Raw genomic sequence first — 15,832 nt, 5'->3', positions numbered from 1 at the left:
ATTTGCTGGTTATGGGCCTGTTCAAATTTTCTATTTCTTCCTGTTTCAGATTTGGTAGTTTATATGTTTCTAGGAATTTATCCATTTCTTCCAGATTGCCCAGTTTGTTGGCATATAATTGCTCATGATATTCTCTTATAATTGTATTTCTGTGGTGTTGGTTGTGATCTCTCCTCTTTCATTCATGATTTTATTTATTTGGGTCCTTTCTCTTTTCTTTTTGATAAGTCTGGCTAGGGGGTTTATCAATTTTGTTAATTCTTTCAAAGAACCATCTCCGAGTTTTATTGTTTTTTTTTTTTTAATTTGTATATCCTTTATTTCTGGTGTAATCTTTATTATTTCTCTTCTTCTGCTGGCTTTGGGTTTTATTTGCTGTTCTTTTTCCAGCTCCTTTAGGTGTAAGGTTAGTTTGTATATTTGAGACTTTTCTTGCTTCCTGATTGAGGAAGCTATCTACTTCCCTCTTCTTCCCGACTTCTCGCTATGTACTTCCCTCGTAAGACCACCTTTCCTGTATCCCAAAGGTTTTGGACTATTGTGTTTTCATTTTCATTTGCTTCCATGTATTTTTTCAATTTCTTCTCTAATTTCCTGGTTAACCCATTCATTCATTAACAGGATGTTCTTTATCCTCCATTTATTTGTAGTCTTTCCAGATTTTTTCTTGTGGTTGACTTCAAGTTTCAGTGTGGTCTGAAAATATGCAAAGAATGATCTCAGTCTTTTTGTACTGGTTGAAGCCTGATTTGTGACCCAGTATGTGATCTCTTCTGGAAAATGTTCCACGTGCATTCTAAATGTGTCTTCTGCTGTTCTGGGATGAAATCCTCTGAATATATCTGTTAAGTCCATCTGGTCTGGTGTGTCATTCAAAGCCATTGTTTCCCAGTTGATTTTGTGCTTTAGATTATCTGTCCGTTGCTGTAAGTAGACTGTTGAAGTCTTCTACTATTACAGTATTGTTACCAATGAATTTCAGTAAGTGTGTTGTTTGTTGATTTATATATTTGGCTTCTCCCAAGTTGAATGCAAAAATAGTTACTATTGTTAGACCTTGTTGGATAGACCTCTTTATTTTATTAGGCGATAGTGCCCTTCTTCATCTCTTTTTACAGTCTTTGGTTAAAAATCTAGTTTGTCTGATTTTGGCCCCAGTATGGCTATGCCAGCTTACTTTTGATGTCCCTTAGCATGACAAATGGTTCTCCACCTCCTCACTTTAAAACTGGAGGTGTCTTTGGGTCTAAAATGGGTCTCTTTCAACCAGCATACTTATGGGTCTTGGTTTTTTATCCGTTCTGATGCCCTGTGTCTCTTGATTGGGGAGCATTTAAGGACCCATGTTTTAAAAAAGGCTTCGGGAGAGGCAGGTCACTGGCTGTCAAAGAGCACATCAGGGTTTTCTTTTATCTCTATTTCTACCACATGAGTAGACCACGCTCTTAGGAACAGGCCCCAACCTAGTCATTAAAAAATGACACTTACAAGATGGAATATTAACTTATCAATTTATAATATTACTAATAAACACATCAAGATATTTTTTAAATTTCTAGATTAACATACTTCAATGGGAGTTAAATCATAATTTAAAAAGTTACAATGTGGGGTGCCTGATGGCTCAGTCAGTTGAGCGTCTGACTTCAGCTCAGGTCACGGTCTCATGGTTCACGGGTTCGAGCCCCGCATCAGGCTCTGTGCTGACAGCTCAGAGCCTGGAGCCTGCTTTGGATTCTGTGTCTCCCTCTCTCTCTGCCCCTCCCCTGCTTGTGCTCGGTCTCTCTCTGTCTCTCAAAAATAAATAAATGTTAAAAAAAAATTTTTTAAGTTACAATGAATTAGTGCAAAGTGGGTGAAAAGCTAGTAAAAAATCAATAAAAATTAGAGCTAACTTAGTGTAGCGTTTACTGAGACCAAAAAGTAGCTCTCTGCATTCCTTACAGTATATTTCAGTGGAAGAGACAAGAGGCAGCCAATAAAAGAGTAAATAGTAAGATAATATAGTTGTTATTTATAATATGTTGTTAATACACATATACACACATGCATGTATGCACACATATATCTATGTGTGTGTGTATATATGTATATACAGACACAATTTCAGATAATGATCAATTCTATAAAAAGTCAAGCAATAAATTAGGTTAAGGGGCTTCTACTTTCAGCAGGGTGGTCAGGAGAGTGCTCTCTGCGGACCTTACATTTGAACAGAGGCCAGAGGAAGCAGAAGAGGGAACGTGAACGTCTGGAGGGAGAGAATTCCCAGCAGAGGAACCATGGCTCAAAGCGAAGTGAAGGAGTCAGGGAGCAAGGAGGAAGCCATGGTAGCAGGACGGTAGAGTTGGTCTGAGGGAAAGCCTGTTGCAAATCATGGTCACTTTGACTGGGTCTTGAGACTGTGGTGAGGAATCTGGGTCTTATTCTGAGGCGCAGAGGAGCGCATGATCTAATGTACCTTTCCACATCTTCCTGACCACTGTGAAGAATGTGGATGGAGGGAACAGGGTAGAAGCAGGCTAGGGCAGTGATCCCTGTGAGAGATGACGTTGGTGTGGGCTGAAGCGGACACGGTGAAAAGCAGCGTTGGGCCGTACTTTAAGTGTATATACACACAACTTGTGGTGGATTTGTAGTTGCTGCTAGTGTGTGACTACTTACTCCTGCTAATCTTCTCGGGGACAAGACACTTCTCTTAGGTCTCTGGGATTCTCACATCATTTCGCACTTATCAATTTCAACTGAAGTTAGCTTTTCTTGTTTTCTTCCTTTATCCTAACCTGTAGGATGATTCACGCCGTTCCCTGACCCTTCAGTCTAGATTATATACTACAAACTCTATAAACCATACTCTTTCAAGGCAGCAAAAGACTGGTGGTCCTTCTTCACACCCTGGAGAAAATATCTCCCCTCCTTCCTTTTCTTCAGTGAGATCCCACCCGCCCCATAATCACACTCTCCCAGGAAATCGGGCTTCTTTGTTCATATGTTCTGTGCCAGTACATGTCAGATGTAGAAGGCACCTTCTCTTGGACACTGTTTCCCCACATATGAATACCTTCCAATATTCTAGAGCTAAGTGTGTTCCCAGAGTCATGACTCTGTGGGTGAGTAGGAGTCTCTCTTCTAATGCAACAGAATTGATCTTCTGGTTCACAGTTTAAAAGGTAATTTCATTCCCCTTACTTACAAGTTCAAGAGTTTAATTTGTAGTTCACCCATCATTCTTAAAATTAATTATGGCTAATCAGTAGTCTTAAGTGTGCATAATGACTGTCATTTGTTTTGGGGTATCAGTATATATTAATGAGATAAATGTAACTATAAAGAGTAAGTCTATAGTTCAGTATAACTTTTTTCTCCTAAAAAAATGTTTAAATCCAGACAGTGATGATGGTGATTTCAGTTACATAGAAACACGTCTTTTTTAAAAAACTGTTTTGAATGTTTTATTTATTTTTGAGAGAGTGCAAGTGGGGGAGGAGCAGAGAGAGAGGGAGACAGAGGATCCAAACCAGGCTCTGCACTGACAGCAGTGAGGCTGATGTGGGGTTGAACTCATGGACGGCAAGATCATGACTTGAGCCAAAGTCAGACGCTCAGCCGACTGAGCCCTCTCAACTGTAAGACTAAGCTAATGTTAGTCACTCTAAGATAGATTATGTTAGTATCCCAGCAGTTAGTCGCTTTTGCCAGAAATGTACCTTCTTGCTTGTAAACAAATTTGGCAGAAAACATTAACACTATTGTGGAATATTTCAAATACCAAATAAAGTCATTTTATAATACAACAAATATGAAACATTAGAAAATTTGATAATGTAGAAATATATTTGTTTGAGATATATCTTTAACACTTTTACCTACAAGTAAAATGTGGATATGTGGATATATGTTAATTTTGATTCCAGTTATATTCTCCATCTCACTGTGCTACCACAGCCTGGTCAATGTTGATATGTCCACAATGTGGACGTTACTTTTTTTTCTTTTTTGGGTGGTGTCTCAGAAATGACTAGTAGGATGGGATGTCATGGAAAACATCTAAGGTGTTTTCTCCATTACTGGCTTCAAACCTCCCTGATGGTCTAGTGGGTAGGATTTGGCACTCTTTCCATTGCTGGCTTCACTCTCTCCTCTAAAGACCAATCATGAAGTGTGTCCACATCTCAGAGTGTAACTCTGAGCCCAGACTAATGCTTCACCTTCTGAACAAAATCAGTGAAAATAAGTAGAAAGCAAGATAAAAACGTGATTCAGCTGGGCAACAATGATCTATGACATTGAAATGGAAATAAAGGAAATGGTCATTTCAGAGATGGAACTGTTAGTCTACACCAAAGAATGATAGAAGAGAAGGTTTTTAACAATACCTGCAGTTCCAAACGTTAGAACAAGTATCTTCATCTAAACCAAACTATAGGATTCCGTGCAAAGTGAAGGAGTAATAAAATAATGAACACAAAGCCTTGTATGAGACAGTGGAAACATTTAACATGAATGTAATGTGATTAGAAACAGTGAACACCAATGCAGTGACAATCTCCTCTCCTTCCCCAAATATCCCAACTGTCAGATGGCTTCTCATAATAAAAATGGCAATTCACCCTTTAGTTCGAGCCTTCTAGTTCTTTCTCCATTCTTGTTCTTATTTATGGCACTGAGTCTTTACTGACCTTTTCACATTCTTTCACTTTGTCCTTTGTGTGTGTATGTGATTTATGATGTGTCTGAGTTAAAAAGTCCTATTCAGACATTCTATTTATTACCTTAAAAAATAAGTTTATTGGCATGATGTTAATTGGTGTATTAAACATATGTCCTTGACCTTGTTACAATGAAGTCTCAATGTCGAGAGTCATTGCTGTTATCATTCACCCGCAAACATTCCCCAACCACGGAAATGTGGAGAGAAAAGAATCAATCATTTTTTTAAGCTGAAATGTGACAGTGGTCATTTTCTATTTTGGTTTGTAAACTCAGCATTTTTCTTAGAAGCTTCTTAAATTAGCCTTGAATTGATTTTCATTCAACTAGCTCTGCAATTTTTGTTTGCAGTCTAAATTCTTTTACTGACAGGTTTTTTTAAATGGGGCAAACTCCATCTCAATACTTTGTGACTAGGACCTGAAGGAGAAGTAAGAACTCCTGACATGGATGCATAAGTCATTTGCATTGCATTTGAATTGCATCAAATCCACAAATATTTATTGGGCTTCTAGAGCAAACAGTTTCTAAATGCCACACGTGAGGGTTAATGTTGAACTCTGAGCCTGTCGAAGGTCTGAAGTTTGGTTATCACCATAGGTTGCACATTAGTATTGCTCAGGGATATTTTGGGAAACTGACATTACCGGTGCAAAGGTAGATTTATTTACTGTGGATGGGCATTTGTGCCCTTGCAAAGTTGGATATCACAAACATATCCTTGTACTGGTCTTTTGGTGAACATATGCTTGTATTTCTGTTGGGTCTCTACCTAACAGTGGAATTACTGGGTCATAAGATGTGCATATGTTAAGCCTTAAAAGACACTGCCAGATAGCTATTGACCATTTGGATATCCTCCTTTGTGACGTGGCTGTTCCAATCTGTTGCCCATTTTCTACAGGGTTGTCTTCTTTTTTTTTTTTTAAAGGTTTATAAGAATTTTGGATTTATTGCAGGTAACATTATTACAGATTTCTTCTCTCTTTCTGTGGATTGTATTTTCATATACTGTTTTTTAGTTTTTTAAAAAAATCTTTTAATGTTCATTTATTTTTTGAGAAAGAGAGCATGAGCAGGGGAGGGGCAGAGAGAGAGACACAGAATCCAAAATCAGGCTCCAGGCTCTGAGCTGGCAGCACAGAGCCCATGAACTGTGAGATCATGACCTGAGCTGAAGTTGAACACTTAACTGACTGAGCCACCCAGGCACCCTTGTATTTTCATATACTTAATGGTGTGTTTTGATGAACAGAGTCATTAATCATAATATATTCTAGATTTTTTCTTTTTACTTTTAGTTTACTTTTGATAGGCTAAAATAGTTATGGGAAGAGAATGGCAATAGTTTTATGTTTGAGTAATTTTTCTTTCAGTCTGGTTTTCTTTTGTAGTAAGTATGTTCCCACATTACCAAAGTGCAATGCAATGAAAGTCACATTTCTCTTTAATGTAATCATATCACTTACTTCAATTGTGTTCTCTCTTCCTTGAGATGTCTTTTTCATGATCAGCTTAAGAGGCACTCAGTTTACTTTTGCCTGTTTAGCAAACAGATCTTGGTGACTGTTGACTGAAATCTGAATTCAGATGGGATCTCTTCAGAGCAGAGAATATGACTAATACCACTAACAGTTCATTTCTTTAAAATGGGTCAGACCAGAGAGGTGCTGTGGCATTGGCATATAAGAAATCTAAATAGACCCACATTTTTCTGCTGTCACTACCACGAGAGCATGTCCTCACCATTGACTTTGGTTTAGAGAATAGCGCCTGCATTTTCTGTACTATGATACTGTTGCTTCACAGCTTCCTATTTCAACCATAATAGTTCTTTGAACCTAAGGAAGAGCTAGTTCTTCCTCCTCCTCCCAGTTCTCCTAGGGTTTTCCTCAATGAGGAACATTCCATGGCAAAGTTATTGCTGGGGTCCAGTGTCACGGGTCTGTACGTTAATGCATCATTTCTACGATGCTAAGCCTTCCCCCAGGATGGCTGAATAGACCAGGACTAAAGATCCAATACATAATCTGTAGAAGACCGTGTTTTTCCTTTAATCCCCTCACTTGGTCCTGGGCCCTGCATGCATGTGCAACAACCTTCCTGTTCCAAACTGATCAGTGGTTAGAGCCTTAGCGTCCTTTTTCTGTCACAGTGCCATGGTCAGGGAGGGCCCCTGTACTCTGCCAGACAAGTTTCTATAACTTTAAATTTTGAAGAGGTTCTTCATTTCTTTTTTTCTAAGGCCCCTGGGCAAATATGCCGTTGTTCCCAATTAATCCTCAATAGTATTCAAGCACAGCACATAAATAATTTGCCATTAAAAAATTAAAGGTCTTCCTGCTCAAAAAAAAAAAAAAAAAAAAATTGGCATAGGAAAGAGCCGGCTCGTATTTCTTGACAATAGCATCTGTCACTTAGACTCACTTCCTGAGAGTAATGAACATGATAAAAGGGTTGGACTCCATCTCTGTTCATCACCTGGCACACCTATTAGGTGCAGATCCCAGTATTGTTATGTAAGTGAACAGATTCAGGTTTTTATTCCTTCACATAGGAAGGTTAGGCATTAGTTTCACAAGATGCCTAGTGTTTGTGAAGTTCCAGAATTCATTATATCTGATATAGCATGGCAGGTAAATTGATAGGAAATTAATTGGAAGACAGTTCCAAACATAATAGCTCAGTGGAAACATCCAGAATCAATTAATCAAACTGCAGCTCATTTTAATTGGACCTACTCTAACCCTGGACAGTTGTTGGAATCTTTAATTAAGCTTTCAAGACCAATACTATTTACATTGGCCATGTTCTCCAGAATAGTTCATCTTAAAATAAGAAGTTATTAACTTGAAACCTAATGGTAAAGTAAAAATCCTCCACACTTGTAAGACACATATGTTTATGTTTAATTAGACATTTTTTTTTTTGATAATTTAAAAATGTAGTTTCAAGCTATTTGGTTAGGTAAACGTGAACTCTTTGCAAGTTCACAATTCAGATGTCCTGTTTACAGGGCTGGGTGTTGATTTTCTTCTCACTATTATAAATATATGTATCTCATATATGTATTTGAAGGGGGCTGTTTCCTGTTAATGTCCCGGGACCATCCTCTGACCTTCTTGTCCACCAGGTACCTACTTCTATCATTAACCACACGTGGTAATCATGTGCTTCCCTGTCTGAATCTGTTACTAGATCACGTGCTCTTTGAGGGCAAGGTCAGTTGCATATAATTCTGAACCTCCAAGGCCAGACTCGATGCCCAGCACAGAGCTACTAAATAGAGCTTGTAGAACCGAAATGCCATCCAAACCAAAAATGATCTAAGAAGTAGAAGACAACGAAAATGATCTTTTTTGACCATAGTTTGGTGTTAAAAGAAAGGGACCCCCTTACAATAAAAGGCCAACGGTAGATTCTTGCCCTTTTCTGCCTCTAAGTGAATGTGTGTGTTTTAATATTTCCTCAGCTATGCCCCTGGGTTTGTCCCTGGAATTCACTATGCCCCTTGGTCCTCATCATCTGGAACAAAACAAAATGGATAAGAATAAATAAGCTGGGGCAGATGAAAAGGAATTGTATTCAGTTGTTGGCCTCCCAAGTTATTTAGTTTTTATGATGTCACTGGCAGAAGGAGATCAACTCCTAAATCAGGGAAATGATGTTACAGAGTGACAAATGCTTAACAGACCATGATTTAATGTGACTGTATACCATATATATATGTATATATATCTCATGATTTAAAGTACTCTAACGTAAAGTAAATTAAATATACGAGGAATCCACCTGTAATCCAGACTTCCCAGCACCTGACCCTCCTCCAAAGAGTTCCTGGGCCAAAGATAAAAGTAAGGCTGAAGGCTTCCTTACCCAGGAAAGAAAACTCCAGCAAAGATGCCAAGAGCATTTGGTCCAAGACTTGACTCTGAGCTCTCGACGTTCTGTTGAGATGAGTTAGTGTGAGAATAGGGAGGTCTGAAGCACAGGTGAACGGCAGCTTTAATGTGGAAGGAAAAGAAGAGGAGCCCTAAGATTAAGGGGAGGAGAGAGGCTTCAAGAATGGAAGGAGACAGTAGATGTAGGAGGAAGGGAACAAGAAGACTGGCCGTCGTTCTGAGACTCTGGGACGAGGTGAACTCCTTTCCCCTGCCATGCCCACGGAAACTGGAATCGGAATATGTCTGGCTGCGTACCACACTGCATTTTGATTTATAAATAGCAAGTATGACCCACACCCTGAAGACTTGTATTTGCTTCATAGAAGAGGCACAAACAATGTTAAGTGAAACAACTTCGATACACCAATTTAAGTACAGTTGTTTGCATGGAGACCCTTATGTCTATGAATCTGAATTCTAAATACCATCAGTGTCATGAGCCCCAAATTCTTAGGACTCCTTTCAGTTTCCCCTTCATGGTATTTCATTATCCAAAAATACAGAATTAATGTATTCAGAAATATTCCTTGGGTTTTATCCCCATTCTCAGTTTTGGGGACCCAAGCCACCTCATGGGGCCAGTGATGTTCCTCTCTCCAGCCTTTGAAGCACCCAACCCCCACTCCTATGGCCTAATCCAGTTTAACGAGCCATTGCATTGACTGATTATTAATATCTAATTATTAAGAATCAGTTATTATTTTCAATTGCTGATCAATTAGGTATGATTATAAATAATTATTGCACAGCTGTTTTGCGTCAGGCACCGTCCTGTGTGCTGGGGTGCGGTGTGATTGAAGCAGCCTTCCCCAAAGTGTATCCAATGGTGGGACTCTGATGATATACAAAAGTAAAGTGGTGAAATGTAACACCTGGTACATGGTGACAAAAGGCCAATTCATTTAGGGTCTTTCCAACTTTTGGTTCTGAAAGTTAAAAACAACAACAACAACTTTAATTTCTGAAGATGAGGAGATGTTAAGTAATGAAGGCTAGATCAGGAGCTAGCTAAGTGTGGTGGTAGAGGAGGGAGGAAACATGTTCTAGAAAGAGACAGTATGTACGGAGTGGGTCTAACATTCTGGTGGTGAGACAGCCTCATCCATTCACTGACAAAGCTCCTTTGTAGAGGACCCGTGACCATCTAATAATGCCTCTGGGTAGAATCATCCAGACTATTTAGATTAGAGTACTGTTTTCCCACTTTGAGTTCGGAGCATTAATTTTGGGGGTTCCTGGGCACACAGGTGGGTGAAGATCCTCCTAGAGCTTGCATTCTTACTAGGATAGTGCCCAGAAAATGTGGTGGTCAGGTGACCACCTGAATATGATGCACCTGGGAGGCTTGTTGATTGTTTCGATTCACAGCCCTATTTCCAGCCCACAGAATCAGCATTTCTTAGAGGGAGCCTGTATTTTTAAGAAGACTTCCATGTGACATTTACATTCCTTAAAGTTGGAGAGCCTCTGGCGTAGAATGTCAGGGTCTGATTCCACTCAGACATCGTAAACCTCTTCAGGGTGACTTGATAAGTGCATATATGGTCATGTATTATCCAATAAATGCTACACCACCGTCTCTCCATTGACCCCTTTCCCAGTTTGTTGAGAATCTTTCCAAGCTTAAAATGACCCACCCTGGACCAGTATTTAGAAAAAAATTCACTGGGACATATGCCAGACAAAAGCAGATCATCTCAGTTACCATGTTTTTGATGGAAGAATAACCAAAAGACCCCATCGGTGCACAGTCAAGTTAGAAGAACTCAAGGTGTCTTTCATAATGCTCAGTAAATTAAAACCAGACCAGCATCAGGATCAAGTTTCAATATGAAGAACGAGCCGCACTCACCCACAAATATATGCTGATTTAAAATTGCCAAAAACAAAGTTAGCTTCCAAATACGAGTATCAATCTATCTCATTGTTACTTTGCATGAAAGATACAGCCTCATTTTGTTCTCTGAAAGAAAACAACTAAAAAAGAGAACCTCTCCGACTTATATTTTAATAAATCAGTTTTAGAAAACCAACGTGTAACAAATTCAACTTTGCGAAAAAATGGAATTAATGTTTTATCTACTTAAATCCTTTCAATATCCTGTCACAAATTTGCTTCCCAAATTATATTGGCTCATCCAACGCTTGCCCTTCCCTGTAAGGCCACAGCTTTTGCCCTTCCCTGCGAAGCCTCAGTTTTGCTGGGTCTTTCAATCCTGAAGCACACGCCTAGGAACATGTTTCCATTTGCAGTATTTCCCTTCTAGGTGGAACAGCCACCAGACAGAGGGGCTTTCTGGGCTGCATTCGGTCTCTGCAGTTGAACGGGATGTCCCTGGACCTGGAAGAGAGGGCTAAGGTGACCCCTGGCGTGGAGCCGGGCTGTAGAGGCCACTGCAGCAGCTACGGGAAGTTGTGTCTCAATGGAGGGAAGTGCAGAGAAAAGCTCAGCGGGTTCTCTTGTGACTGCACCTTCTCTGCATACACGGGGCCTTTCTGCTCGAAGGGTAAGCATGGCGTGGGGCGTCTTCGCAGGAAAACTCATCCAATATGAAGAAAACATCCTGTAGTCATTTTCTGGGTAGCTATTTGAAACCCAAATATTTCCATTTCTGATTTTTTTTTTTTTTTTTTTGCCAGTTAACTGTTTCATGCTAATCCTATTTCATTTCTTAGATATTGGCCTCAATTCTTAAAAAAAGAAAAACTATTCATGATAAATCCTCTAAAGTTGCCTCTTGATGTCTTTAAAAAAAATTTTTTTTAATGTTTATTTTTGAGAGAGAGAAAGAGCAGAGGATGGCCAGAGAGAGAGGGAGACACAGAATCCAAAGCAGGCTCCAGGCTCTGAGCTGTCAGCACAGAGCCGGACGCGGGGCTCGAACTCACAGACTGTGAGATCATGACCTGAGCCGAAGTCGGGCGCTTAACCAACCGCCTGAGCACCCAGGCGCCCCTCCTCTCGTTGTCTTAAAGTGTTAGCTGCTCAATCTGCTTTTATTTATCCCATGTTGATGTGCTTAAATAAATATGCTAACAACCTGTTCCACGGGCAGTTCTCTATTTTAAAATCTTTAAAGGCATTATTGTTAATTTTGATGAAGATAGTCAATAATGCAAGGAAATTTAGGAAGTATTGTTTTTTGGTTTTTTGCTAAACGTATTTTTTTCCAAGAATAAAAATAACTTTGGGGTGCCTAGGTGGCTCAGTCGGTTAAGCGACCGACTCTTGATTTCCACCCAGGTCATGATCTCATGGTTTGTGAGTTCGAGCCCCACATTGGGCTCTGTGCTGGCACGGAGACTGGTTGGGATCCTCCCTCTCTCTCCCCCACTCCTCTCTCTCTCTGTATCTCAAAGATAAATAAACAAACATTGAAAAAGAATAAAAATTACCTTTCCATTAAATGTGGATGTGTAATAAAATAAAGATTACTCTGGCATTTTGCTCTATGATGTGGCCAATGTCTGTGAAGTGGAATATTTTTCAGTCTGTCTTGTTCACAGACCTATGTCATGGAAGAAAGAAAGGACTGAGTATAGTATTAAGTGTTCTAGATGGACTTCTCTGAATACACAAACATTTGTTATGCTTTCATAGTTGCTCACAGAAAACTGCCATCCAGCTTAATTCAGTTGCTTTATTTGCGTGTGTCTGGGCTACTGAAAGCTAACAAAAATCGCCTCCAAATTGAAGCAGCCCCTGATTTGCACAGAAAGCATTTGGGATTATTTCATGAAAAGTGGGTTAAAAGTCCTCCACTTTTGACCAGAACTAAGTTACTATTTAAAATGCGCCTGTGATAAACAACTCACACCCTGCTGCTCTCATTCTAGAAGGTTTTTCACATTTAGAGGTAGAGTGGAGACCACTTCTTCCCAAGAACTTGTCTTCCTTTTCTGAATCAAAATGATTTCTAGTTAAGCTCGCTAAGTGCAGTCAGGAATCCTACTCTGCATATCATATTGACTAAAAAATGGTCCATTATAATAACATAATAAAACAAGCAAACAAAATAGTCCTCCAGTGCCAAGGAACGGAGACGTTGCTATGTTACCCTGTGAGCATCATCTGCTACTCACATCCCACAACTGGTCTTTTATAGTAATGGAGAGAAGCAGGATTCAAGGATCCAGTGCTGATTATTCCTCCAGATCCTCATTTTCATGCAAACATATATACATATGTACATAAATGTGTGTGTATATAAGTGTATATATAGACATGTATGTGTGTGTGTGTGTGTGTGTGTGTGCACATGCATGTGTGTGTGAATTTGGGATTTTAATCTCATATAAGTAAAATACTATGATTTTGTAAAACTGAAAGAGGCTGGATAGTTCCTTATGTTGATCACTGCTACAAAGATGCCCACTGCCCTCTCCTATTAACGCAGGACTTGGCTTCTTCTCGTAGGGCACAATAAATAGGGGAAAGTGTTTAGGCAAAAAGGAACATTTCTGCCTGTTGATCCTGGAAGGTAAGAGGACCCCTCAAACTTCCTTCCTTCCTATTATAGGAAGACTAGTGCATTCTAGTTACAAAATAATACATGGGACCAAAAATTTAAATAAGAAAATGGACGGTAAGGGAGACGAAAGTCAAGAAGCCTGGTTTATGTCTGATGTCAGAGAGGAGAACGTTATGCTTGTAATTAGAAGGTGAACTAGTAAATTAATTACATATAATTCTAGCATAAAGCCATTTCAAGGACCATCATAAGAGCTCTGTTAATATTCTGTGTTATTTAATTCTGGTTTGGGCCGATTTGTTATATCTATATAATTTGATATTTTTAATTAAAAATATATCAATGTAGCTGAAATAAGATCCTTGTATTTAATTTTTTTAACATAAAATGTGTGTGTCATTTCAGAGATCTCTGCATATTTTGGATCTGGCTCATCTGTGATTTACAATTTTCAAGAAAATTATTCCTTAAGTAAAAATTCCAGCTCCCACGCTGCTTCGTTTCATGGCGACATGAAGCTGAGCAGAGAAATGATCAAATTTAGCTTCCGAACAGCGCGAGCACCAAGCTTACTGCTTTATGTGAGCTCCTTTTATAAAGAATACCTTTCAGTTATCATTGCCAAAAATGGTGAGTGCTTTTTAGAGGAGAGAAAGAGAGAGAGAGGGAGAAAATTAATTTAGAACATTACATTAGTAATAATATGGATCATTCTGATGTTCTTGCCTCTCAAACTGCAAACAGAAAGAAAAGCGTGCCTATACTGTCCTATAAATTTAATCTAAAAGGATTATTTATGAATTTATTAAGATAGTTTTGTTATAATTTTGATAATTTCGCATTTTCAATGTTAACTGTTATTTATATAAAATACTTCCTGTATTTTATTATTGTTAGAAACTCTTTACTATCCCATATAGTATCAGTATCAATTTTGTGGTTCATTTTGAAATGAGATGCCTATTTGCATATAATAAATATTTCCATCAATTAAAAGTAGAGACATTTGGGGGGAATGTTAACAACCTAGCATTATGTATAAGAAAATGTCCACAAAGTAATCTGTCGGTTCTAATCATCGGCAACAAAATTGTCATGGGAAATGCTGGTACATTACTGCAGGGCAGTGGCTTCTGGGTTAGGATATGTGTATGCTACAGAAACTTTGTCGCAGAAAACCATTTAAGGATATTTTCCTCCTCCCTGTATGCAGATTAAAGATAGGAATCCTGTAGATAAATTGTCTGAGTGAGGAAAATAAATTTATAAACCTGAATATATCATTGCAACTAAAATAAATATGGCCCAAGGGCACTGAACACTAAATATACTTTAATAAGTATATTTACCACCACTGTGTACCTTTTGAATTTGAAACATATCTCTACATTAAGATATTTTCTTTGTTAAATTGGAGATACCCTGTGAAATAAAGTAATTGGCATCTTTGCAGGCAGCTAAGTGAGTAGCATTAAGTCTCACGGTAAGTTTGGCTCAAAACTGTTCATTTCATCCTAATTTCATTCCAAAATCCATGGCTGTGACCACTTGGAAATACTTCTCATCTTTAGTAAAACTCCATTTTCTTATAAAAATTCCATTAACCAATTGCGTCATCGGAGTGGTAGATGTATTTTTAAAAAGATTATAGAAACAACAATTATTGTAACATTCCACAGTAGTTTGGCATTTCATAATATAATCAGGTGTATTTTTTTTTTTAAGGTAGAAGCTAGTTCAGAGATTTGCTTATGTTTAACTGCATATTTGACTTCTAGGGGAAAAATTCAAGATTTGCAGGAAAGGCTGCCTATTAGTAACATGCGTGGTCCTGATCTCAAAAATAGTGCAGTTTGACATAGGAGCTGACTTCTGGGAATTATGAGGACAGGAGGCATCCAAATAAGCCGTGAATTTTCCACCAGAAATTACTAACTAAAAGGAGTACTCCTGAGTTTTTATAAGTAGCTCTTTTACTACAATTTTAACTGAAACTGTAACTTCTCTCCCCTACTTTAGGAAGTTTGCAGATCAGGTACAAGCTAAACAGATATCAAGAACCTGACGTCGTTAACTTTGATTTCAAAAACATGGCGGATGGACAGCTTCACCATGTAGAGATCAACAGAGAAGAAGGAGTGCTCTTGGTAGAGGTAATACAGGAAACTCAACAGAAGCAGTGGTTGTAGCTAGGATTCCCCAGCATGAAGGACCGCCGGCAGAATCGTGATCATGAATAGACTGAAGGCATTCTTTCAGTGCTGCTCTCACACAGACCATGGACAGACCCTCAAATGTGGTCTCGTTTTTGAAAGGATTAAGGTTCTGTCCCAGATATTATTGATATTGGATGCTGAAAAATGCTACACTTTCCTCATTTGTTTTACATTGCTCAGGAGGGAAAGCCGACTAGCTTATCATATGTACCACTAGTGGGGCCATCATAGCTCTAATGAAACCGGTGGAATTATTCACTGTACCAGCTGTGGAAGCAAAGCACGAACATTTTGGCCCTCTACACAGAGGAAGACTTCTTAGCTGAATGACTCAGGTTAAAGGGCCAAGCTAAGTAAAAGTATTAAGGTGAAAATAACTCGTCTATATATTTTTTAGCTTTACCAATTTTGGATTTCTCATACAATGGAGAAAATTAAAGGGATATAAGGGGCCAGAAGGTGGGGTGCACTGTTAGGATAGAATGGAAAA

At 38.8% G+C, this 15,832-nt stretch overlaps 1 protein-coding gene across 3 annotated transcripts in view; it reads left to right on the top strand.

Moving 5' to 3' along the window:
- The window catches only part of CNTNAP4 (contactin associated protein family member 4), a 252,750-nt gene that overhangs the window by 219,346 nt on the left and 17,572 nt on the right, over nucleotides 1-15,832 (top strand). For 2 of the 3 annotated variants that reach the window (XM_053211174.1, XM_053211175.1), the window contains 3 exons: nucleotides 10,922-11,161; nucleotides 13,532-13,756; nucleotides 15,146-15,279. In XM_053211174.1, the coding sequence (XP_053067149.1) occupies nucleotides 10,922-11,161; nucleotides 13,532-13,756; nucleotides 15,146-15,279 (599 nt within the window). The remainder of the gene's footprint in view (nucleotides 1-10,921; nucleotides 11,162-13,531; nucleotides 13,757-15,145; nucleotides 15,280-15,832) is intronic. The other variant, XR_008293835.1, reaches the window with a different exon arrangement.

Source organism: Acinonyx jubatus, chromosome E2, assembly GCF_027475565.1.
Source record: "Acinonyx jubatus isolate Ajub_Pintada_27869175 chromosome E2, VMU_Ajub_asm_v1.0, whole genome shotgun sequence".
Lineage (NCBI taxonomy): Eukaryota > Metazoa > Chordata > Mammalia > Carnivora > Felidae > Acinonyx > Acinonyx jubatus.
This window is presented reverse-complemented; position numbering and strand designations above follow the sequence as displayed.